Source organism: Pantherophis guttatus, chromosome 4, assembly GCF_059756535.1.
Source record: "Pantherophis guttatus breed Tessera chromosome 4, ASM5975653v1, whole genome shotgun sequence".
NCBI classification, from domain to species: domain Eukaryota; kingdom Metazoa; phylum Chordata; class Lepidosauria; order Squamata; family Colubridae; genus Pantherophis; species Pantherophis guttatus.
Genome location: NC_142066.1, coordinates 36735271 through 36761602, shown reverse-complemented (window position 1 = coordinate 36761602; position 26332 = coordinate 36735271). Strand labels below are relative to the sequence as shown.

Genomic DNA, 26332 nt, shown 5'->3' with positions numbered 1-26332 from the left:
GAAGTCAATATAAAAACTCACATAAGAAACACAGCAAATAAGATTTAGAGAGTTTATATAAGTATATGTTTTAGTAAATTAGTGTACGTACCTCAGTTTTGTCAGTTAATAATTTTTGTTTTCTGCAATAAATTATTCCCAGCAATAAGGTAATAAAGATAGATATAGGTAATAAAGTAATATTCCCTTCTGTGGTCTCTACCACTTCCCCATGAAAACCATATAGCAAAGCATCAAGAAACAGATTTCATCCTTTTTTATATTTCAATATTTTTACTCAACTAAAAAATATTTGCAAGGATTATAAAGTAATCCTAAAAATTTTAAGGCACATACAGAGTAAGATTCAAGCATAAGAAAATCCCTTGAGGCAGATTGTAGAATGGCTGACTCCCTGTATCTGATAGTTCCTCAGCTTTGACTGGGATGATTGGAAAAATTGCTAGGGGAAGTATCAAATAGAGAATTAGTCTGGAATCCCTATGTTGGCATAAGAGGGCAAAGTCTGACATCCCCCTTGCCCTTTGAATGCTGTTGGACCTTATCTACTCTCAGCCAGGTGCCAACTGTCTGATTGGGTCTGATTATTGCTCCTGATAGTTAAGCAAGTAGAAACAAATACAGCAGTGTCCATAGGCAAGAGTGATCACATTGACAACATCAGTACAGGAATATTATGATGCAAGCACCACTCCTATTATGTAATTTATGAATAGACAGCATCACCACCACATGGGTTTGTAACTGGTTGACAAACTGTACCCAGTGTGTAGTCATCAACAGAACTAAATCCACATGTAGGGAAATAACTAGTGAGGTACCCCAAGGTTCAGTTTTAGGCCCAATACTCTTCAATATCATCATAAATGATCTAGATCAGGAGTGTCAACCTCTCAGCATCATGTTATTGTCATGTGACATATTGTGACATTTTTCCCTAAGGGGTTGGGGTGGCCAGAAGGTGATGCATCTGGCCCTCGGGCCATGAGTTTGACACCTCTGATCTAGATGAAGCAAGAGAAGGGGAACTCATCAAATTTGCAGATGACACCTAGCTGGCAGGAATAGCCAACACCCCAGTAGAGAAGCTCAGAATCCAAAATGATCTTGACAGACCTGAACACTAGGCCTTATCTAACAAAATGGAATTCATTATAGATAACACTAAGGTTCTACACTTAGGCAGGAAAAACCAATTGTACAGGTAAATTCTAGGTCAAACTTGGCTTAATGTCACTAACTGTGATAGGGATCTTGGAGTCCAAAAGGACAAGCATTTAAATATAAGCCAAGAGTATGCAAAGGTAGCCAAAAAGCAAAGGCATTGCTAGGCTGAAGGATAGAATCAAGACCACATGAAGTATTACTACTGTTTTACAAAGCCTTATTTTGGCCACACTTGTACTACTGCATCCATTTTTGGTCACCACAATATAAAAAAGATGTATTCAGGAAAGAGTACAGAGAAAAGCAATAAAGATGATTTGAGGACTAGAAGCTAAAAGTGACAATTAACCAGTGGAACAACTTGCCTTCAGAAGCTTTGGGTGTCTCCTCACTGTAAACTTTTAAGAAGAGATTAGATAGTCATTTGTCTGAAATGTATAGATTCTCCTGATCAAGCAAAAGTTTGGACTAGATGACCTCCAAGGTCCCTTCCAATCCTGTTATTCTATGAAATTCTATATACATTAAAATCTCCCATTTATACACAAAAGGGTTAGAAGACTGATGGCACTGCAAGTCTCCTTTCATTGGATGGCTGTATATGGTTTCCTGGAACTCTTGATTATCTCAGGAAGGTTTAGTTTCCCAGTTCTTATTGGCTCTGGGCAGTGGTGAAATCTATTTTTTTTTTACTACTGGTTCTATGGGCGTGGATTAGTGGGTGTGGTGTGGCTTGGTGGACATGGTAGGGGAAGGATCTTGCAAAATCTCCCTTCCCACTCCACTCCAGGGAAAGGATATTGCAAAATTCCCATTCCCTCCCCACTCTTGGGGCCAGCTAGGCCAGGCAACCACATTTCATCCTTGCTGGTATTTTGGATTAAACTTTTATCCTGTTCTTATTTTATAAGTCATGCTTAAATATAGCATGGCTTTTAATATTCTAAAAATTCCAGTATAATTCAGGTAAACCTGAGGAGTTGGTTTCTTGACTGGCCTATCTCAAAAAGCTGACATATCCTCAAATTCCATCACAAGGGATCATTATCAAACCCACAATGTCATTTTCCCCAGTAAATTTCCCAAGCCTGTGGAATTCCAGAGCTGCCAAACATCCATATTTAGCATTGGTAAACTAAATTGACAGTAAATAGGGTTGCTGGATTTTTGCAAATAATATCTTGATTCTATGGTTTGAGAGGTTGGATTTGCCTCTATCCCAACTATACATTTCTACATTTATTCCTTTATTAAGAGAAGTAAAAGAATGAAAAAAAATATAAATAACATTAAAAGAATTTATGAAAACCTCCACCATTGAGAAAGGACATATTTAATATTCTTATTTCTCATGCTATAGATGATTGGATTGAATAGAGGTGGAAGAAGGGCATACAGAACAGTCAATCCAATATCTAAGGAAGATGCAGTGTTAGAGGAAGGTCTCAGATAGGCAAAGCATCCACTTAGTAATAACATAGACACTACCGTAAGATGGGGAATACAAGTGGATAAGGCCTTTTGCCTTCCTTTTTCAGAAGGGATTCTTAACACTGTCTTGAAGATCACTGCATAAGATACAAGTATAAAAGTAAAGCAACCTATTGCAGCAATGACACTGGCCACAAGAATTCCAACCTCAAGTAGGTTTATGCCAGAGCAGGATAGTTTTATCAACTGTGGAATTTCACAGAAGAATTGGTTGATAATATTAGAACAAAAAAGGATGGAAAAAGTGCCAGTGGTGTGCAACATTCCATAGAGGAGACCTGTAACCCACACTAGAATTATTATTTCAGTACAGTATTTCCAATTCATCACCATCTCATAATGCAATGGATGGCAAATGGCAACATATCGATCATATGCCATAACTGTCAGGAGGGAGAAATCAGAAGCTCCAAAGGAAAGAAAGAGAAAGTATTGAGCAACACAACCAAAGTAGGAGATTTGTCTGGTGTCCATGAGAGAATTTATCATGGATTTGGGGACAATGACTGAGACAATCCCCAGGTCCTGTAGAGCCAAATTCATGAGAAAGAAATACATGGGGCTGTGCAATTGATGGTCAAAAGCGACTGCAGAGATGATGAGAAGATTTGCTGTTACAGTTGTCAGATATAAAAGAAAGAAGAGAAAAAAATGCAAAATCTGCAGATGCCTATTTTCTGAAAATTCTAGAAGAAGAAAGTAAGGCACTGTGGTTTGGTTCTCCATGTTTCATTTATGACACAGCTGACATAACTGCAATGAAAGAAAAGAGGGAAATTCAGTCAGATAAAATGTTGAAGGTGGCATTTTTATTTGGTGAGAATAGAAAAAAATCAAGAAAAGTAAAACATGGATGGAATGAACAAAGAATCAGAATCCAGAAACAGGGATATAAGGTAGGGATATCAGAGTACAATGTTTCCCATTTTTACTTCTCTGTACTAAAGGACCAACCTCAACCTCACATTTTTCCTTCTTTCTTTTTTTCAGTTGTGTTATCTCATGTAGTGATCAAAACAGTTGGTTAGGGGTAGACCAAAGTTGGTTTAGGTCTATTTTCATCAATGAAAGAATACTGTGAATAATTGGACCCATCGTAATGTGTCTGCACTCCTATAGGATTGTGATAGTAGTGATGGAAAATTGAAGAATTCCAATATATGAAGCTTTGTGCTTCTAGAAGAAAGGCAATGTAAATCTACCCAATAAATATAAAAACAATTTGCTATATCTCTTTCTTTGAAACCTTGAGAGCAGATTTCTTCTTTGTATAATTTCTCTCTGTGTGTGTATTTATGTAAGTGACAGTTTTTTCCCCATTTCCCTACTAAACTTTAGGCTAAAGTAATACCATAAAAAGCATTTAAACCAATGTAGAAATACAAGATTATTAAACATGTATTTAATAGCATATTGTTAAATAGGAAATTATAGAACTTAAATTACAACATAACTGCTATTTTGATATTTACCTAGTGATAAAGACACAATTATACCACTGTTAAATACATTTAAACATAGGACCACAAATATTAGCAGAATAATAAATCCCCTTATCCAACAATCAGAAGGAAATGAAAACTCAGTTTGAAAAGACAGTATCCCATCCAATTCAAACCAATAATGTTGGTAACAGAGTTTGGACAGAAAATGAGACACAACATATTGCTCCTTAGTATTCTGACATCTCAGCATTTTTTTCAACAATGTTGTATGACATGTTAGCACATTTTCAACAACAATATTTAACTTGTTTAAAAACAGAGAAAGAAAAACATATATTACCATACATTCCTTTTTTTCATATATTAATAGATTATGAGATGACTTTGCCAATGCTAATTCACCTGTTAGGGATCAGTTCATGCATGAAGGTTTGGTCCAAATTTCTGCAAATTATAACTATTTTTTCTTCTTCATAATTATCATGTAGAAAAGGTACGAATGTTAAATATGTAGTTAATTCATTTTTAAAAAATCTACAGAGAAATTTCTCCAAATATCTCTTTAGCATTAAGTTAATGCTGTTCCACTAATTTTCATGTAGTGAAACATCTATCTGCAGTCGTAGATATTTCTATTCTGAATGTTTATTAATCTTGTTTTATTTTCCTCAAGAGACTTGTACAACAAAATAAAACTGACTTCTGTGCTTATTAACATAGTTAGCAAATGTAAATAAAATTTACTTCTGTGTACACATTACCATAATTGGCCATTAAGTACACAATGGCTTCCTTCAGGACCAGTTTTCATATCACATAGAATAATAATATTTCAGATTATTAACAGAATGGGGGCTGCAGTGTGAAATGTGAGAGATGAGAAACGAAGTGAGACGACTTCCTTGGCACATATTTCATCATTTGTAATTCTCTTTGACCTCAGTTTTGAAAAAAATCTCACCCTCTATCCTGCATGCTACATGCAGAGTGGTGTATAATAATATTTTTGCCAAGTAGAAGGGGAAAAGGCCAAAAAAGAAATATCAGGAAACCTATAGAAATCTAGTTAAATGCCAATAGTTACAGAATAAAATAATAGAAAATGGTGGCATTTGTGTGGGAGTCCAAAAAAGCAGAATTATTGTACTGTTGAGGTGAAACATGAATCAGGTGAGATCTCCCTAAACTATGTTTCATCACTTGGGATTCTCTTTCACCTCTAGCTTTTATGATATCCCACCCTCTATTCTGCCTACCACAGCTAGAAGAACAGCTGAGATCTGTGTTAGGTAACACAGTGTTAGGCATTTAAGCCCCGACCATTAAAACAGAGTGGAAAAGTCAAACCTTCTGGAAAATAAAAAGGGATCAGGAAGAAAAGAAGTTCAAATAAACCCGTAGAAAATTAATGTGAGATTTAAAAATATTCTTTACAGGAATAATTCTTTTTTCTCTCAATTAATGAATTGCAATAACACCATAGAAACCAGTGGAATTGTTGGTGGGAGCAATCAACAAGCAAGATGATAGCTTATTGTTGTATTCCCAACCACAATCCTTTCTAGTGTCCATTTGGCTGCTTGAGTACACCGTAAATACAGACTTAAACATGCTGACACCATGTTTAACCTGACACATGGCTTATTGAATGAGGTATAATGTAAGCCCATTGAGACTTTAAAATAGCTATAAGTAATACAGTAAATCCATAGAAGTCAATAGAAAAAACTCAGAGAAGAAACACAGCAAGTAAGGTTTACAAAAAGAGTTTATATAAGAACATGTTTTAGAAAATCAGAGTACATATCCTCAGTTTGTTGCTGCTAATGTTTGTGAGAGGCTGGCTGATACAGGGGGAGTAGTCAAATAGGGAATTAAGTCTGAAATCTAGTCTGGAATTAGCTGGACCGTGCAGGCGATGCTCAAAAGCTACTGTAAATATAATGAGAAGATTTGTTGTATAAAAATAAGAAGTGCAAGATTTGTTGTATAAAAAATAAGTTCAAAAACTGCATATGCTGATTTTTTGATAATTCCAGCAGCAAAAAATGAGGCACAGTGGTTTGATTGTTTCATTTATGACAAAGCTGATATAACTAAAAGGAAACAGATGGATATATAGTTAGATAAAATTTGGGAAGTGGCATTTTGATATGTTGTAAGAATAGAAAACATCAAGAAATGGAAAGAATGGACAGGATGAGTACAGGATCAGAGCATGGAAAACAGATGTAAGATGGGAATTGTCAATTTCAATCCACCCATACTAAAGATCAAATCACAAACTTTACAGTTTTTCTTTTTTTCCTCTTTTCAGTTCTGTTACTTTGTGTAACTATTGCCTAGAAAAACCGTCTTCAGGTTTATTTTCATCAATGGAAAATTATTTAGAATAATTGGACCAGGGGTGAAATCCCGGTTCTGTGGGCGTGGCTTAATTAGTGGGCGTGGCTTGGTGGTAAGGTGACTGGGAGGGTGTGGCTTGTTGGTCAGGTGGGTGTGGCCAAGTCAATGTTACTTCTTTGCCCTTTTTTAACCTACAAAACACAACACAACACAACTGGCTCACCCACAATGTAAAAGCAGCTGTGCTAAACCCCAAATGGCCCCTGCAACAAGCAGGAACCTCACACAGCCACAAAAAGCCCCCCAAAAAACAACTTTCACACTTTACACACACATAACACAACACAACACAACTGGCTCATCCACAATGTAAAAGCAGCTGTGCTAGACCCAAAATGGCCCCTGCAACAAGCAGGAACCTCACACAGCCACAAAAAGCCCAAAAAACCAACTTTCACACTTTACACACTCAAAATTCCACATTCAGTTTTGTGAAATTTTGTGTGTTTGTGTAGTTAGAGTGAAACACTACAGAAACAAACAAAATCTCAGAAAGCTGCACAAATATTATTTTATTTTATTTTTATATAAAAGCAGCTAAATTTAAAACTTCCTAAACTTTAAATGGCTAGGTCTAAAAAACAAACAACTAAAAAAAAAAACCAATTAATTATTTTTTTAAAGCTCCCAAAGGGGGAAAAAAACTTACCCAATAGAACAGGGGTCTCCAACCTTGGCAACTTTAAGACTTTAGACTTCAACTCCCAGAATTCCTCAGCCAGCTTTGCTTTTCTGGCTGAGAAATTGTGGGAGTTGAAGTCCACAACTCTCTGCCTGCTTGATTTCAGGCAGGGAGATTCAGTTGCTTGCTGATGCAGGGATTGCAGGGATTACAGCAAGGCATTGCAACCAGCAACTAAAGTAAGCAAGCTGAGGGGGTGAGGGGGGGGATTTTTGCTACCAATTAGCAGGCAACAGCTGAGATCGTCAGAGCTGGGCTCTCAGAGCCATTTAAAAGACAAAAAAGGCTCTGATGATCGTGCGGCTCAGCTGGGCATGGGGGGCGGGGGCAGGGATTTTTGCTACCGGTTCTCCGAACTGCCCGCCGCCATCGCTACCTACTCGCCCAAGCCGGTCCGAACCAGGAGCATTTCACCTCTGAATTGGACCCATCATAATATCTCATTTCCACTACAGGAAAATTGGAGAATGTCTTATGTATCTTGCTTTGTGCTTCTGGAAGAAAAGCAATGTAAATCTAGCAAATAAATAATGAATTAATTAATTTGCCAAGTTTTTTACTTGGGAATTTTGAGAGCAGAAATTTCTTCCTTGTATAATTTCTTTCTGAGTGTGCATTTCTGTGTTTGTTTGCTTTTATGTCTTTTGTAAGTGAAGAAAGTTAGCACTCACCCCTTGTAGAAGAATGAAACATTTTAGGAAATATTAAAAAGGCAGATTATTATATTTCCCTGGATAAGAAAAGGAGAAACACATTTTTAAAGACAAATCAGCTCCCTGCAGCTCCCTGCCCCCAGCAGATATTTGGTGTCCATTAAGACTGGACCAATTTATCTATAAAGCAAAAGCCTCAGCTCCAGGGTGTTTGGATTAATACATGACCCTCCAGGATATAATACAATTATCTATCAGCAGAGCTCACTATATGGCACATCCAAACCCCTACATTATATCACCCAGCACAGTTCAACCAAATTTATCTCAGACAAACTTCTAGGATTTGCACATACTGTAACGCTTACAGCAACCAATAGACTACATGCCCTTGCTACATGAACAGGAAGCTCAAGGCAAGGCCCAAGAAAGGGTATAAATATCTCTCACTCTCCACTCCATGTGGTCAGTACCCAGAATCACACGTGCTTGGTGGTTCTGCTTCACCATTAAACCATCCTTCCAAGCATCCTTCATGTTTCCAGTGTCTTTCTCCCCACTTGGAACTAAATCCAGATGGACATTTCTTCCAACATAAGTAATAGAGATTTTTTTCTCAGTTTCTCTAGTAGATTTTTGGTTAAAAAATAGAATAAAAAGTCTCTAAACCAGGGATGTCAAACTTGATTTCATTGAGGGCTGCATCAGGCTTGTGTAAAATCTTGTTGTTTATGATTCCGTTCATGCCAGATATCTCTCAACTCCATATCCTCCATCATATCAAAAAAAGATTTGGGCAGTCTCGCTCTCATTTTAGAAGTTTGCAAAAGTTTCTTCTTATCCAATTTGGGATCCATTACTTCATTCCAATCACCCAACAAAATGCATGAATTATAATCCCATTGTAGTAATTTTGTATGTATCAATTTATAATACTTTTCTTGTTGATGATTAGGTGCACATACCCCCATTAAAAGTGTTTTCTTTCCTTCTATTAACAATTCAATTGCCAAGTATCTTCCTTGTTGATCTGCCTCAATTAATTTAGCTGATAAGTCTTTCTCAAATATATCACTATCCCATTCTTCTTCTCAGGGGCAGACACCACAAACTATTCCAATTTTGCATTTATCAAATATTTCTGATCATTTGTCCTAATGTGTGTTTCTTGTAAACAAATTATATCATTTTTAAATTGTTTCAAATAATGAAATATTTTCTTCCTTTTCTGCAGTGAGTTTAGGCCATTAACATTCCAGATTAAAAACCTAGACGCCATTTTCAGACTCTCAAAGTTTAGCAAGAACCTATTGGAAATCCTCTTGGAATTTCTTCTTCGGCCTCGCTCCTCCAACAGGTTCGCTGCTTGTATTTGTACTTTCTTGTATTAGTGCCTGAGATTGTTGCATCTTCAATTCTTGCTCCTTACGTTTGGTTACTGCTCTAGTTTGACTTTGTTCTTTGCCATCTTCTGCTTTTTCAATTATATCCCATGCTTGGACTGCACTTGAAAGTTGCGGTAACTCATCTTGCATACTTGTGGCTCCATCTTGAGCTTGTATCTGCAAACCTTCTTTCTTCCCCTCTGTTACTTGTCTTCCCTTTTTAACTCTTGTAGATGGTGGGTGTCCAGCCTTCAGTATGTTAGCATAAAAATCTCTTGCTTTCCAGATTGTATTAAGATGATATCGTTCTCCTGCATAGTTCACCACTAATCCAGCTGGTACTTCCCATCTGTATTGTATCTGGTGACTTCTAAGCTCATCTGCCAGGAAGGCATAGTCTTTCTTGGATTTCAACATTTTAGGAGGAATTTCTTTGAATATTGCCACCTCTTGTCCTGCCACTTGTAACTTGTTTTTATATGAAAAAACAAAAATCTCATTTGTAATCCTTGTAAAATCTCATTTCTAATCCTTCTGGTAACAAAGTAGATTACAATATCTCTTGGTAATTGTCTTTGTCTAGCTATCCATGAATTAACGTGGTAAATCTTATCAATTTGCCATTCATATTCCCCTCTGGCATCTCCTGTGAATTGTGCCAAGGCTTCCATAAAAATCTCTTTCAAGTTTTCTTGAGGATTTTCTTTCAAGCCTCTCACTCTCACAGCAAATTCCATTGTCCTGTATTGTGTCATCATTAATTCTGTTTCCGTTTTTTCAATCTTAGTTTGTGTTTCTTCTAATTTACAATCCAGATTCTCATTAGCCTGTCTAACTTCTTCAACTTTGTCTTCTAAATAATTAACATGTGTTACCAGTCCCTGACATGCATCAACCATTTCCTTCCTAATTTATTTCTTGTTTTAATTATGTCCTTAATTTCTGTCATTTCATCTGAGACCTCTTTAAATGCAAATGTGATTTCTTCTTTAATATCTTCTTTAATTTTCTTCTGCATTTCTTTTAGGGCTTCCTGGAGCATTTCAGGTGTTAATATTTGCATTTGTGATTGTGTTTGAGCCTGTATGTCTGCTGGGGCCAATAAAGATTGCAGCTTGGTAGTCTGAGTGGGAGAACTTCCCGCACTCCCAGCAGATTTAGTCACTCCAGATTTTATTTGTTTTGAGGCCTTGTGGTTGACCCTGGAAGGCCAGATGGGTGTGTTCAGTTCAGCATGGCCAGGATGGCATGGCTGGGATGGGTGTGGCTCAGCTCAATATCACTTGTGGCCAGGGGCACCTATGGTGGCCCAAGTGGAGCTAGGGGGATCCATTATCTCCATCAGAGGAAGGCGAGACCAGGATGAGTCCCAAAACCTTGGTGACCAGAATCACTTTTCCATCCCTCTCAGGCCACATGGAGGACCCCTCTGGAGCCCTTGGCAGTGGAAGGCAAGTGCCCAGCCCTGCCCAGCCTCCCCCAAGGGGCTGCCTGGCTGTGGTTACCTCCTCCTCGAGGCTGCTGGTGCTGTGCTCACTGTCTTTGGCCATATTGCTCATGGTGTGTGCAGGAGGGCAAAGTGTGTGGGTCAGAGGGAGGTCCATTCCCTCTCCTTGCAAGGAGACCCAGCTTTGTAACCAAAGCATCCTCAGTGATAGGATGGGAGACCACCAGGAAGAGGGGACAAGAGGATGGCAAAAAGGCAGCATGCTGCTGATAGCCAACTGCTAAGGCAGAACTTTCCCTCTCATTATAATTTCCTTCCTTCCTCCCTCCCCTTCTTTTCTCTCCTTCCTCCCTTCCTCCCTCCCTCCCTCCTTCTTTCCTTCCTCCCCTCTGTAAGGGCACTGATTAATCCCATTCTGCCTTTGGGATAATCACACCTTGATTAAGAGGAGTGGATCGAGACCTTTCCTTGCCAGCATACTTTAAGAAAACAAACCCGAAGATATATCTTCTAAGAAAACTCATTTATTTGTTATAAAGAAAATAAAACATCTTACTAATCTAATGGTTACATTTTTATAATGTTCCTGCCGGACCAGCCGGACCTCTTGGCAGGAGAAGGAAAAAGAAAAAGAAAAAAGTGTGAGAAGGAATGTGGGTGGAGAGACATGCACAGTTTAGCTTACTGATAAGGATTCTTGGCAAGCTACAGAAAGCCTGATAGTCCAGAAATGAGAGCTCATCTGATAAATAAAAGAACGCAGTGACACCCTCCTCCCCAGCTTTCTTTTCTTTTTAAATCTGTCAGAGGCTCTGGACTGAGGCTTCCCATTTTGACTCCTCCTTCATGTCATTGCCTCTGTGCCTGACAGGCCTCTATGTGGCTCTCTATGTGGTTCTCAAAAAGAAATGAGAAATGAGCACTCCCAAAAAACAACTCCGTTATTTTGCAGACTGCCAATCCAAAAGGTCTCTGTTCATGATGCGGGGCTGCAAGTGGGAGAGATTCCCCCATGCATGCATACATACATATACACAAACAAACATGTGCATGGATCTGGGAAAAGTGAGCTGTCCTATCCCCTAGCTCCCACCCCCAGCCCGGTGGAAGGTTGCAAGAAGCTCCCATTCCAGTTTCTCTTGTCCTTTTCCTCCCTAATGTCACAACACAGGGCTGCAAGGGAGGAGACTCTTGTGTGCATGCATGCACGTGCACACACACACACACATGTGCGTGGGTCTGGGACAAGTGGGTGGAGACCCAAGCAGAGGCAATGATGGGGATTGATTAAAATGGGAAGCCTCTGTTTGGAGACTCTGGCAGCTTTAAAAAAAAACTTGTGAAGCAGCAACTGCCCTTTTTGTCCTCCCTCCGCTCCATTGCCTCTGTTCTGCTTTTGAGTTCTACTTCTGCCCTCCACCCACCCACAATGCCAGAAGCTTCATGCCACTGCTGCTCACCTGCCACATCCCCTCTACAACTCTGGCAATTGCCTATCACCCATCACACTTGGCAGGCAGAAGTCCCATGGCCTAAAGGTCCCATTCCATCTCCTTTCCATTTCCTTCCTTCCTCCATGTTCAGGAAGGGATGAGAGGGAGGGGAGAGATTGGCAGTGCGGCTTTCCTGCATGGGGGCAGAAGACACTGGTGCGGCTGCAGTGCTGATCTTCAACCTGGTGGTGTCCAGATGGACCACACTGTGGCCAGCCTTAGTGCTGCCTTGGCCCTGCCCCACTGGGTGTGCATGCTGGTGTCTTGGATAAAAAAGAAGTGCTCAGAATCCAGTCCTGGGGACACTGGGGCTCCTGCGCATTTGCCACCTCCTGTGCACATGCCCAGGGGGTGGGGCTGAGGCAACACTGTGGATCTAAGGCTGATCGTGATCCAGCCCAGATGGACACCACCAGGTTGCAGATCAGTGTCCGGTTGGCCTAGGCCAAGCCAATGCGCTGTGGACCAGTCCATTGCTGTTTCCAGGGTGGCCCCATGGGCTGAATATAACCACCAGCAGGCCAGATCTTGCCCATGGGCCTTGAGTTTAACAACTCTGCAGTCTAAACTAATACATACATACATACATACATACATACATACATACATACATACATACATTTTTGAGCATGTATTTAATGACAAATTGTTAAATAAAAAATTGTAGAACTTTACTTATAACATAATTGCTCTTTGGATATTCACTTAGTGATATTATACACAATTTAAATAAAATTTAATGTTAAATAAATTTAATCAAAAGACATAAATATTGCCAAAATAAATTAATAAATCCCCATATTCATTAATCAGAAGGAAATGAAAGCTCATTTTGAAAAAAGAGGTCCAATATAAGCTAACATTATCTGTAGTAAAGTTTGGACAGAAAATGAGACACAACCTACCGTATTATATCTATTAACTCTGACATCTCAGCATCTTTTTCAACAATGCAGAATGCAAAGTAAGCACCTTTTCAACAATCAAAAGGTTATGTGAGATAGTATCAGTTCACATAGCTTGTGCCATATGTCTGGTCCTGCCAAAGCACTTCTAAAGAAAATAAATATCCTGAACTAAACTATCTGAAAACCAATTGGATGTAAAAGTTAAGGCATCAGGCTAGAAATCAGAAGACTGGAACTTCTATTCCATCTTAGGAAGGTAGCCAACTGTAGGATTTTGGGGCAGTCCTTCTCTGTCAGCCCTTGAAAGGAGACAATAGCAAACTGCTTCTGGAAAAAAAAATGTTGCCAGGAAAAATATAGGGACACAGTTGCCATGACTTGAAGCTGACTGAAAGGAGGAAAATATCAATGTTTGTGAGGAAATGACCATTTCAGAGGTGAAGTGTTATACAGGCCTATGTACTTTAGAAATTCTAGCTTTAGCTAGCCATATTATGGACCAATCAATCAATCAATCAATCAATCAGAAAAGACCGGGAAGGGACCTTGGACATTTTCTAATCCAACCCCCTATTCAAGCAGAAATCCAGTCTCTCCTTCAACCATTAGAAGCATGAGCATAGAGGGACCAGCATTAGAGGAAAGCCATTTCATATAGGAAAGCACAAGGAAAAAAAAATACATCATTTAAACCTCCACTGCATTTTAGGTGTTTCCGCCAATGACATTACATCTTTATACTCACTTCACTAAACATAAAGATTTATTAATGTGTAGAATGCCAGAGCTGCCAAACATCTATTAGATCATCTGTAAAGTATATTGATAGTAATTAGAGGTGCAGGACATTGGCTAAGCTTCGCCTCCATCCCAACTATCACTTTCTATCATATTTTCACATAAGTAAAAAATAAAAAATATGGTGAATAGAATATAAACAACATTAGAATCTCCACAGTTTAGAAAGGACATATTTGATATTCTTATTTCTCATGCTATAGATGATTGGATTGAATAGAGGTGGAATAAGGGCATACAGAACAGTCAATCCAATATCTAAGGAAGATGCAGTGCTAGAGGAAGGTATCAGATAGGCAATGGGTCCACTTAATGATAACATAGAGACTACCGTAAGATGGGGAATACAAGTGGATAAGGCCTTTTGCCTTCCTTTTTCAGAAGGGATTCTTAACACTGTCTTGAAGATCACTGCATAAGATACAAGTATAAAAGTAAAACAACCCAGTACAGAAATTACACTGGCCACAAGAATTCCAACCTCAAGTAGATTTATGCCAGAGCAGGATAGTTTTAGCAACTGTGGAATTTCACAGAAGAATTGGTTGACCACATTAGAACAAAAAAGGATGGAAAAAGTGCCAGTGGTATGCAACGTTCCATAGAGGAGACCTGTAACCCACACTAGGATTATTATTTCAGTACAGTATTTCCAATTCATCACCATCTCATAGTGCAGGGGATGGCAAATGGCAACATACCGATCATATGCCATAACTGTCAGGAGGGAGAAATCAGAAGCTTCAAAGGAGATAAAAAGAAAGATTTGAGCAGCACAACCAGAATAAGAGATGTGTCTAGTGCCCATGAGAGAATTTATCATGGATTTGGGGACAATGATTGAAACAATGCCCACGTCCTGTAGAGCCAAATTCATGAGAAAGAAGTACATGGGGCTATGCAGCCGATGGTCGAAAGCTATTGCGGAGATGATGATAAGATTTGCTGTTACAGTTGCCAGATATAACACAAAGAAGAAGAAGAAATGCAAAAGCTGCAGATGCCGATTTTTTGAGAATTCCAGAAGCAGAAAGTAAGGTATAGTAGTTTGGTTCTCCATTTTTTATTTATGACAAGGTGGCATCACTGCAAAGAAAGAAAGGAGGGAAATTTGGTTAGATAAAATTTTGGAGATTGCAAAGTTGGTGAAAGAGGAAATATACAAAAAAATGAGAGAAAAACCAATTATATATAAGGGAAAAGAAATAATTACATTAAAACAAATACCAAGAAGAATAAGAGAAACAAGGAAAAATTATAACCTTCTGACAACAGAATTACACAAACATAAAATAATGTTCCGGTGGTTAACGCCAGAGGGACTGCTTGTTTCATGGCAAGATAAAAAATATAAACTTGATACACTAGAGAAAGCACAGCAATTTTTTGATAGCAATTTTTTTCCTGAGGAAGAACAAGAATCTGAAACACAGCAAGAAATTGCAAATCAGGAGGACAAACCGAGAAAAATACAGCAAGAAGAAAGAAAAAGAGGGGAGAAAGAAAGAACGGAAAGAGAGGGAGCAAGGGATAAAATACAAATTACAGGAAAAAAACACTAGGAAAATAAGAACATCAAGAAAATAGAAATTTGAAATGGAGAAAGATTTAAAATTGATATCGATTAACATAAATGGACTAAACATTCATCAAAGAGATCACATATTTTTAGAAATTTACAAAAATTGAAGATAGATATTATAATATTACAAGAAGTTCATATTAAAAAACAACAATGTAGTTTATTAGAGAACAAAAGATTAGGAAAACTTTATACGGCACTAACAGAACAAAAAAAGAGAGGTATAGCAATGTACATCCGGAATCATATACAATCAAAGCAATTATTTGCAGATGAGGAGGGTAGGATGCTGATGGTTGAAATTGAAACAGAAAAGAAGAAGATATTACTAGTATCACTTTATGCACCAAATGGAACCCAAATTGATTATTTTAAAAAGATGCACAACAAAATTAAGGAACTGGAATGCCAAAACATATGCATAATTGGAGATTTTAATGCAATTGTAAACATAGAGAAGGACTATAGGAGTTGTAAATATAATAAATCCAGGAAAAAAACACTTCCAGAAACATTTTATGATATAGTAGAAGAATTTCAATTACAAGATGCTTGGAGGGAACTCAATTATGATAAACAACAATACACATTCTATTCAAATCCACATCAATCGTGGTCCAGAATTGACATGGCTTGGATGACGGCAGAGCTTATAGCAGACATTAAACAAATAGAAATTACAACAAACACATGGGCTGATCATAGCCCCATTGAAATAACATGGAAGGGACACCAAAAGCATAAAAGATGGATGATGGATAGAGATATTATAAATGACAAACAATATGTGGATATGATCCAAAAAGAATTGAAAATATTTCTATAAATTAATGTGAAAGAGCACACCAGTTTACAAAATCTATGGGACACAACCAAGGCATTTATCAGAGGCTTAACAATTGCCTATACTGCACAAAAAAATAAAAACAAACAACAAATAAAACAAAATTACAGACAATATTACATCAATATGAATAGATCTACAGAAACAGCCATATAATCAAGAAATTAAGGAGAAAATAAATTTAACAAGGCATAAATTAAATTTGATAACAACAACAGAAATAGCAAGAAAAATAAAAATCGCTAAACAAAACCAATTTGAACATGCAAACAAAACTGGATGGTGGTTAGCATATAAATTGAAAATAGAAAAACAGAGGAATATTATAATACAGTTAAAAGATGTAGATGGTTGTTTATACCAGAATATTGAAGACAAAAAACGAATTGCAAAGGAATTTTTCAAAAACTTATACGCAAAGGAACAGATTAGAGAAGAAAATATCATAGAATATTTAAATAAAATAAAGATTCAAGAATTAGAAGAAGAACATATAGAATTATTGAACAGACCAATCTCAATGTTAGAATTAATAGAAGCGAGAAAGAAACAAAAAAATTACAAGACACCGGGAACAGACGGTATACCGGCAGAGTTTTATAAGACATTCCAACAACCATTAGATGATATATTAATACAAGTTTTCAATGATGCATTAATGGAAGCTGAAATTCTGAAGTCATGGAATGAAACAATAATCACATTAATACCAAAACAAGTTTCGGATCCCACGGAAATTAAAAATTATAGACCAATTTCTCTTCTCAATGTAGATTATAAACTATTCACATCAATTATATCACAGAGATTGAAAAATCTAGTCAAATACTATATACATCCTGATCAAAATGGTTTTATTCCTGGAAGACAAATTCATAACAATACAAGAACAATTATTGACACTCTGGAATTCTATGAGCAAAGATCGGAAAACCAGTTAGCTCTAATTTTCCTAGATGCGCAAAAAGCGTTTGATAATCTCAACTGGACATTTCTATTAGCACAATTAGAAAAAATGAAATTTGGAGAAAGACTTATAAAAATGTTTAAAAAGATATACAACACCCAAACAGCAAAAATACAAATTAATGGAGATACAACTGAACAATTTGATATAAAGAAAGGAGTGAGACAAGGATGCCCATTATCTCCTATATGTTTATATTAACATTGGAAATATTACTAGAAGAAATCAGGAAAGATACAGAAATAACTAGACTAAAAATAAAAAATCAAGAATATAAACTGCAAGCCTTTGCGGATGATATAGTATTCATTTTAGATAAACCCATACAATCTGGACCAAAATTAATGATAAAAGTACAACAATATGGAGAAGTAGCGGGATTGAAAATTAATAAACAAAAAACTAAAATTATAACAAAGAATCTTAACAAGTATCAAAAAGAAGAATTGGAAAATATATTAGGGATACAAATAGCAAAGAAAGTTAAATACTTAGGAATATGGATTACAAACAAAATATCAACTTTGAAGGAAGACAATTATATTAAATTGGCTAAACAAATAGAAAAGGATTTGGAAAAATGGGCAAAACACCAATTGTCTCTTTTAGGCAAAATCGCTACCATTAAAATGAATATTCTGCCAAGAGTGTTATACTTATTTAGGGTAATACCAGTAAGCCCAGGAAGAACATATTTTAAAGATTTAGACAGAATGATATTAAAATTTATTTGGCAGGGAAAAAAAGCAAGAATCAAATTAAAACATCTACAAGACAAAAGAGAGAGAGGGGGAATGGGACTCTCTGATTGGCAGGGTTATTACAAAGCTTCAGCGTTAATATGGATAAAAGATTGGATCGAACTCAAAAACATAAGAACATTAATATTGGAAGGTTTTGACTTAACAAGAGGTTGGCATGCATATCTTTGGGGAGAGAAAATTACAAAACAAGAACAATTTCGCAAACATATTGTAAGAGATAATTTGCTTAAAATATGGAATGAAATCAGAAAATATCACTATGATAGGATTCCTAGGTGGACTTCCATAATGGAAGCACATATTTATCCAAATACAATAGATACAAATAAATTAAAAACATATAAGGACATCTTAAATGAAGAAGGAAAACTAAAAACAAGAGAAGAATTGAGAATGCAAAATGTGGAAATAGAGTGGTGGTCATATTTGCAATTAAAATCCAGATATAAATCTGATATGGAAAAAACTGGAATTCAAATGGAACCAAATCAGTTGGATAAAATTTTATTAGGCCCCAATGAGAAATTAATAACCAAAATTTATAATTTTTTATTGGAATATAAACTAGCAGAGGAAGTAGTTAAAGAGAATATGATCACATGGGCGACGAATTTTGGGTATGCAATAGAATTAAATAAGTGGGAAAATTTGTGGAAAAATATTAATAAATTAACATTATCTGTACCATACAAAGAAAATGCTTATAAATTGTTCTATATGTGGCATCTACCACCGGCGCGAATTTCTAAAATGTTTCCCGGCACATCTCCACTCTGTTGGAAATGTAAAGCGCATAAAGGGACATACTATCATATATGGTGGTCATGTCCCAAAGCTAAAAAATTCTGGAACAATATAAAAATGCAATTGGAACAAATAATAACTCAAAAGGTGCCATTAAAGCCAGAAACTTATTTATTAGGAATACCTACAAGCAAATATGAAAAAGAAATAATATATTTAATAACACACATTTTGACTGCAGCAAGAATTATATACGCACAAAATTGGAAACAAGAAGAGGTCCCGACTCAAGAGAAATTAATATCCAAAATTATGGAATGCGCTGAGATGGATAAACTTACCAAGGAGATCCAAGGAAAAGAAGAATCTGAATATTATCTGGTCTGGCAAAAATGGTATAAATGGTTAGAGGGAAGTGAAAAAAAAAGAGAAGAAGAAAGAAAGAAAAATTGAATAAAAGAAAAGATATCAATAGAGTAAAATAAATTTTTAAATCAAATGAAATTTAAGAAAGAGACACGAGATATCAATAAAATAATATCATTATATAAGGTGAGAGAAATATTGTATATTGAAGAATATAGGATATTGATATTGTAACAATTCAGATATTATAGGTAGATGTTATAAAGATGATGTTTGTTGTAAATTGTTTTACTTGCATTTATAAATGTATTATGTGGTTTCTTAAATTAATAAAAATTTTAAAAAAAATTGGAGATTGCATTTTGATATGTGGTGAGAATAAAAAAACATTGGGAAACGTAAAGCATGGAGAGAAAGCATTGGCTAGGAGTAGAACAACACTGGTTCAAGTCTATTTTCATCAATGAAAGTTTACTCAGAATATTTGGGCCAATCGTAATGTGTTGGCACATCAGGATTGTGGTAGTGTTGGAAAATTGGAAAAAGTTATTTATGGTGCTTTGTGCTTCCAGAAGAAAGGCAATGTAAATTTAGCCAATAAATATAAACATAATTTGCTATGTCTGTTACTTGAAAATTTTGAGAGCAGACATTTGCTCCTTGCATAATTTCTCTATGGAAATTTATGTAAGTGATGGTGGTGGTTTTTTGCAATTTCTCTACCAGATATTGTGCTAAAATAATAGAATAAAAACCCTTTAAACTAACACATAAAATTAATAAACATATATTTAATGTCATATTGTTAAATAAAAAATGATGGAATTTTTTATAATATAACTGCTATTTGGGTATTCACTTGGTGATAAAGACACAATTATATTTAATCAAAATACCCCAAATAGTGGCATAATAAATTAATAAATCCCCTTATCCAGCAATCAGAAGAAAATGAAATTCAGCTTGAAAAGGCAGTATCCCATTCAGTACAAACCAATAATATCTGTAGTGGAGTTTGGACAGAAAATGAGACACAACCCTATTGTACCTTTGAACTCTTGACATCTCAGCATTTTTTTTTCAACAGTGTCAAATGCCATGTAAACACATTTTCAACAATAATACTTAACTTGTTTAAAACAGAGAAATAAAAGATTTAGGAAACTTACCACATACAGATAGATGATGAGATAACTTTGCTAATGCTAATTCATGTATTAATGATCAGATGCATGAAGGTTTGGTCCAAATTTCTGCTGTTTTTTATTCTTCATAATCATCATACGGAAAAGGTACCAATGTTAAATATGTAGTTAATTCATTTTTTAAAAATCTACAGAGAAATTTCTCCAAATCTTTCTTCACCACTAAGTAAATGTTGTCCCACTATTTTTATGTAGCAAAACATCTATCTAAAGTCTTAGATATTTGTATTCTGAATGTTTATTAACCTTGTTTTATTTCCCTCAAGAGACTTGTACACCAAATTGACTTCTATGTGCTTATTGATACAGTTAGCAAATATAAATAAAACTGACTTCTGTATGCTCATTAACATAATTGGCCATTAAGAATCGCTTAATAGCTTCCTCCAGGGCCAGTTATCATATCACATGCAATAATAATATCTCAGATTATTAACAGAATGTAGGCTGCAGTGTAAATTGTGACAGGTGAAACCAATCAAGTGAGAAGACATTCCTGGCACATATTTGATCGTTTCTGATTTAATATTTATTCAGTATTTATTTATTTTTCAAGTATAAATAAAATAACAGATTATGATTATGAATACATGAAATGGATATGAGTAAAAAGGAACAGTAGGACAAGGATGGTAGGCACATTGGTGCGCTTATGCAAGCCTCTTACAGACCTCTTAGGAATGTGGTGAGGTCAACTGTAGACAGTCTATGGATAATTTTTGGGGATTTGGGGAAGAAATCACAGAGTCAGTTAATGCATTCCAGACATTGACCACTCTGTTGCTGAACTCATATTTTCTGCAATTGAGTTTGGAGCTGTTTACCTTAAGTTTGTATCTATCATTTGCTCGTGTATTGTTGTGGTATTCTATTCTATAGGTATTCTATTGTGAGTAGAGGAGTGGAGGACTCTTCTTGTGAAATATCTCTGGACTCTCTCAATTGTATTAATGTCAGATACGCAGGGCAGGTTCCAGACAGGTGAGCTGTTTTTAAGAATTGGTCTAGCAAATGTTTTGTATTGTATAGTAATACAATATTACAAGAGAAGAAGCTATACAAGATTAGGTTAACAACTTTAGTGCCTTTTTGGCAATGTTGTAACAGGGAGCTTTGGTTCTTAGATCTTTAGAAATGAGTACTCCAAGGTCCTTGACAGAGTGAGTGTCATCTACAAAGTCATGTCCATGTAGCTTGTATTTTATGTTCTGATTTTTTTGCCAATGTGTAAGACAGAGCCTTTGTTGGTTGAGATTTGAAGTTGCCACTTGTTTGACCAATCTGATACATAGTCAAGGTCTTTTTGAAGGGTAGTAGCATTGTCGGTGGTGTTGAATAGTTTTACATCATCACCAAAGAGAATGCAGTTGCTTTTAATATGATCGCAAAGGTCATTTATGTAAAGTATAAAGAGTATTGGTCCTAAAACGTTGCCTTGGGGAACACCACGGTTAACAGGTGTAAGATTTGATAGAGTGTTTCCTATTTTGACCACTTGTTGCCTGTTTGACAGAAAGGCAACTATCCATTTATGCAGGAGTCCAGAAATGCCATAAGATTTTAATTTTAGAAGTAGTTTGTTATGTACCACTGATTCAAAGGCTTTACAGAAGTCTATGTAAATTGCATCTATTGCTTTGGCTTGATTGAGATGTGTAGTTCATATGTTTTTGCAGTGTAGTAGTTGCAGATTACAGGATAATTTTTTTCTGAAACCAAATTGTTTGTTGGAGAGTAGGTTGTTTGTCTCTAGGTGGATGGTAATAGATTGGTTAATGATTGATTCCATGATTTTGCAGGTGACTCAATATAAAGAGATTGGTCTGTAATTTTCAACTTGGCTGAGGTCTCCTTTTTTGAAGATAGGGATGACTGTGGCTAGTGACTATTGGTTGGGTAAGGAGCTGGTCCTGAAAGATTTTTCAAACATTATGCTTAGAGGGTCTGCTATTGCAGTGGAAAGCTTTTTTTAAGAAGTAGGCACATAGTCCATCAGGTCCAATAGATGGAGATGGTTTTATACTGCATAATGCCTTTTCAACTTTGTCTTTTGTAAAATTGATATTTATTAGATCATTGTAATTGTTGTAATTATTTGTGGTATGACTGGGAAATATTGGGTATGTGCTGTTGCTGTTTACAAAGACTGAGCTGAAGAATGTGTTAAAGAGATTGGCTTTAACGGTTTCATCATTACAGTCTTAATCATTTGGTCCTTTTAGGGGTGGGATGGATCTCGAGTCTTTAAGTTTGTTGTTTACAAAATTATAGAAGGAACAGGTGGATTTTGTGTGCAGAACGTTTTTCTCTTGTTTGATGTGGTAATTGGTGCATTCAGTCTTTATTTGGTGGCATAAGTTTTTGTAGCAGCTTTTAAAGTTAGCTACATAGTTAGTTTTGGTTTTTTGCCAAAGATTTTTTTTTTTATTGGAGCCTCCTTATTATTATGGGTAAATTTGTTTTTTCTGGATTTGGGTGTTATTTTTATTATTTTTATTAGTGTTATTAGCAGTGATTTTTTTGCAGTTATTAATTAATTATTAGATTCTCTTTGACCTCTAGCTTTTAAAATATCTCACCTTCTATTCTGCATGCCACAACAAGGGAATGAGCCTGATCTTAGTTAGGTGTTTGTGTGTGTGTGTGTGTGTGTGTGTGTGTGAGAGAGAGAGAGAGAGAGAGAGACGCCCAAAGCTGAATTGGAAGTGCCCCTTTCTTTTCTCAGGGCTTCTGGCTGACACAGAGAAGGGAGGTAGTGATAGAGGGTTTTTTTAAAAAACAAAACAGATTAGCTCTTTGGTGAGTCAGAGACATTCCAACAGCTGGCTGGCCAGAGAGGGAGGAGAGATGTAACCAGGCAACCAGCTAGCATCCAGATTGGACAATGTGATTTATTGTTTTGAGAAGACCAAAAATGTTTTTTTTTAAGGTTCTGGAAAACCCAGGAATATTTAGAACTGGCTTTCCACTAGTTTGTGCCAAGATGCTATTTTCGAATAAAGGCTGTTCTTTGATGACTTAACCTGCCTTGGGGTTCTGATTTGAAATGGAGGCATTACTTGGAACACTGACAGTGTGTGTGTGTGTGTGTGTGTGTGTGTGTGTGTGTATGTACACATGTATATACACATATACACATATTTGTTTTCTGAGGTTTTCGCGGGTGTTTGTATGTAGGTCTTTGGTTATTCGGGTTTTCTCCCACGTAAAATTGGAGGTTTCTTGGCAACGTTTCGACGAAGTCTCATTCGTCATCTTCAGGCTGGTGTTCTCGGCTTCATGCTTCCAGGAGCAAAGCATTGCTCCTGGAAGCACGAAGCCGAGAACACCAGCCTGAAGATGACGAATGAGACTTCGTCGAAACGTCGCCAAGAAACCTCCAATTTTACGCGGGAGAAAACCCGAATAACCAAAGACCTACATATACACATATGTATATACATATATACATGCACACTGGAATATAGGAGAGAGAATGATAAATCTAAATAGATTGGGGTGCTAGCAGGAGGTCTCAGATGTGTAAACAAGTCAATTTAAGAAGTAGGTAAACTACGATAAGGTATAAAAGTGAGGTCTGTTTAGGATGGACTTTGTAATACTTGCAATAAGGATTTTGTAGTACTGTGGCTTTGGCTAACTAACTTCTTTTCTTTTCTTGTATTGTAAAATATGCCTTTATCAAATGTGTTGTTAAAAATTTGCCATTAGTCTTAACTATTGGAAGCCCCTCCCCTGCCCCCCAGAAGAAAGAAATACTTTGGGAAATATTTAAAAAGGCAGAATAAAATATTTCCCCTAAAGGAGAAATGAAAAAAAAAAAAAAAAACAATCTTAGGGGAGGCAGAAACTAGCCCCAGTTTCCCTGCCCCAAACAGAAACTGAGGAGGCCAGCTTTTAGAAATGCAGATTTGGTAATCCATTCAGAAAGACTGGGTCAAGACAGAAACTCAGATAAGCAACAAACAAAAGGCTGAACAAAACTAGCTCAGACAAGCACCTAGGATTTGCATTTCCCCTTTCGCCTAAAGAGCCAGACCCTTACTTGACCCCATAGGAATCCAGAAGGCAGTGGTGGGTTCCTCCCGGTTTGGCCTGGTTCTCCAGAGCTGGTAGCAGTGATGATATGATGTCACTGAACTGGTTCTCCCCACCCACCCACCCACCCGCGCTCCGCATCCCCCACATTATTCTTACCTTTTATTTGGCCTCACCCCCAATCTATTGCTGCCTCCTGAGTCCCAGCTGATGGCTAGAGGAGAAAAACTATTTAAACTCTTGTGGTGGGGCTTCAAAGGGCCACCCTACATCTGATCAGTGTTAGAGTAACACTAAATGAGTAGATCAGTGCCTGCCAAAATACATGAGTAGACCAGTGCCTGCAAAAATAAATGGGTAGATCAGTACAGTTCTGCAAGCAGTTAAAAGCCTGGTAGACCAGTACCTCTGCTAAATCCTAAATAATTGCCACATTACCATCAAGCCACGCCCACAAAATAAGCCATCCCCACAGAACCGGTAGTAAAAGATTTTAGAACCTACCCCTGCCAGAAGGTATAATAACTCATCCACTCCAGACTCCATTTTGTCAACTGTCCAGAACCAAAACCCCTGGTGGTTCTGTTCACCAAAAAATGGACCTCCTTTCCAATCAGCATCCATTTTGATTCCAGCATCTTTCTCCCACTTGGAACTGAACCAGATGAATTTTTCCTTCTGACATAACTTTCAAGAAGAATGTAGAAAGCCTCTGTTTTAGAAACTAGGACTGCAGAAAAGTGAAATAAAATTAACTTCTGTGTGCTTTTTAACATAATTGGCAATTAATAACTTTATTGCTATCTCCAAAAAATCCAGTAGCAAATATCCCATAAAATCACGATATCTCAGAATGAAATTAACAGAGTTCAGGCTGCAGCGATTCCAGTACTCCACACTGTGATAGATGAAACATGAATTAAGTGAGAAGACCTACCGGAACTATGTTTCATTACTTGGGATTCTCTTTCACCTCTAGCTTATAAGAAATCCTATCCTGTATTCTGCCTACCAACAGTAGTGTTAGTTAAGCCCATTTAAGCCCTGACCAGGAGTGGAAAAGTCAAACCTTCTGGAAAATAAAAAGGGATCAGGAAGAAAAGAAGTTCAAATAAACCCATAGAAACCTAATGAATAGCTGGGACTAAAAAGTTGCAAATAGCTTATGAATGAAATATTTAGGTGAATTCTTATATTCTTATATTTTAGTATGTATGGGGGAGTTAAAGTGTAAGGGGGAGTGAAGAGCTTATAGTTAGTTGTTTATGTTTGATTATATTTGTTAAATGCTATACCCTGTATTTTGCTCTGGGAAGTCGGGGGGGAGGAGGGAGAAGGGAAGGGGGGGAAATTAGTTTGTAAAAATATTTTAAAACTTTTCAATAAAAAAAAAGAAACCTACTGAATAGCAATAACATCATAGAAACCAGTGGAATTGATGATGGGAGCAATCAACAAGCAAGATGATATCTTATTGTTATATTCCAAGCCACACCCCTTTCTCGGGTACATTTGGCTGCTAGAGTACACTGCAAATACAGGCCTAAATCATGGCTCATAGAATGATATATAATGTAAGCTCATAGAGACCTATAAAATACTTACAATAGTCTTAAGTAATACAGTAAATCCATAGAAATCAATAAGAAAAATCACAGAACACAGCAAATAAAATCTAGAAAGACTGCGACAGAGATACATATTTTAGAAAATCAGTGTATGCATCCTGTTTTATTGTTAATTTTTGTTTTCAGCAATATATTGTTCTCTGCAATAAGGTAATCAGGACAGATTTTTCCCCTGTGCTCTCTGCCACATCTCCAGAGGAACCATTACAACCCATATGGCCAAGAAAGAGATTTCAGCCTTTTCCATATTTCAATGTTTTTATTCTAATTTTAAAAAAAGAAACATATATACAAATGATTATATACAAATGATAGAAAA

At 36.6% G+C, this 26332-nt stretch overlaps 2 protein-coding genes across 2 annotated transcripts; both read right to left on the bottom strand.

Moving 5' to 3' along the window:
- Window positions 1-2466: 2466 nt before the first annotated feature.
- On the bottom strand, window positions 2467-3396 carry LOC117668717 (olfactory receptor 14A16-like). The gene has a single exon (XM_034422778.2). The coding sequence runs from the start codon at window positions 3382-3384 to the stop codon at window positions 2467-2469; it is 918 nt and encodes a 305-aa protein (XP_034278669.2). The 5' UTR covers window positions 3385-3396.
- Window positions 3397-14020: 10624 nt separating this feature from the next.
- Window positions 14021-14935, bottom strand: LOC117658766 (olfactory receptor 14A16-like). Its single transcript, XM_087894512.1, has one exon. The coding sequence runs from the start codon at window positions 14933-14935 to the stop codon at window positions 14021-14023; it is 915 nt and encodes a 304-aa protein (XP_087750638.1).
- Between the last annotated feature and the right edge of the window lie 11397 nt (window positions 14936-26332).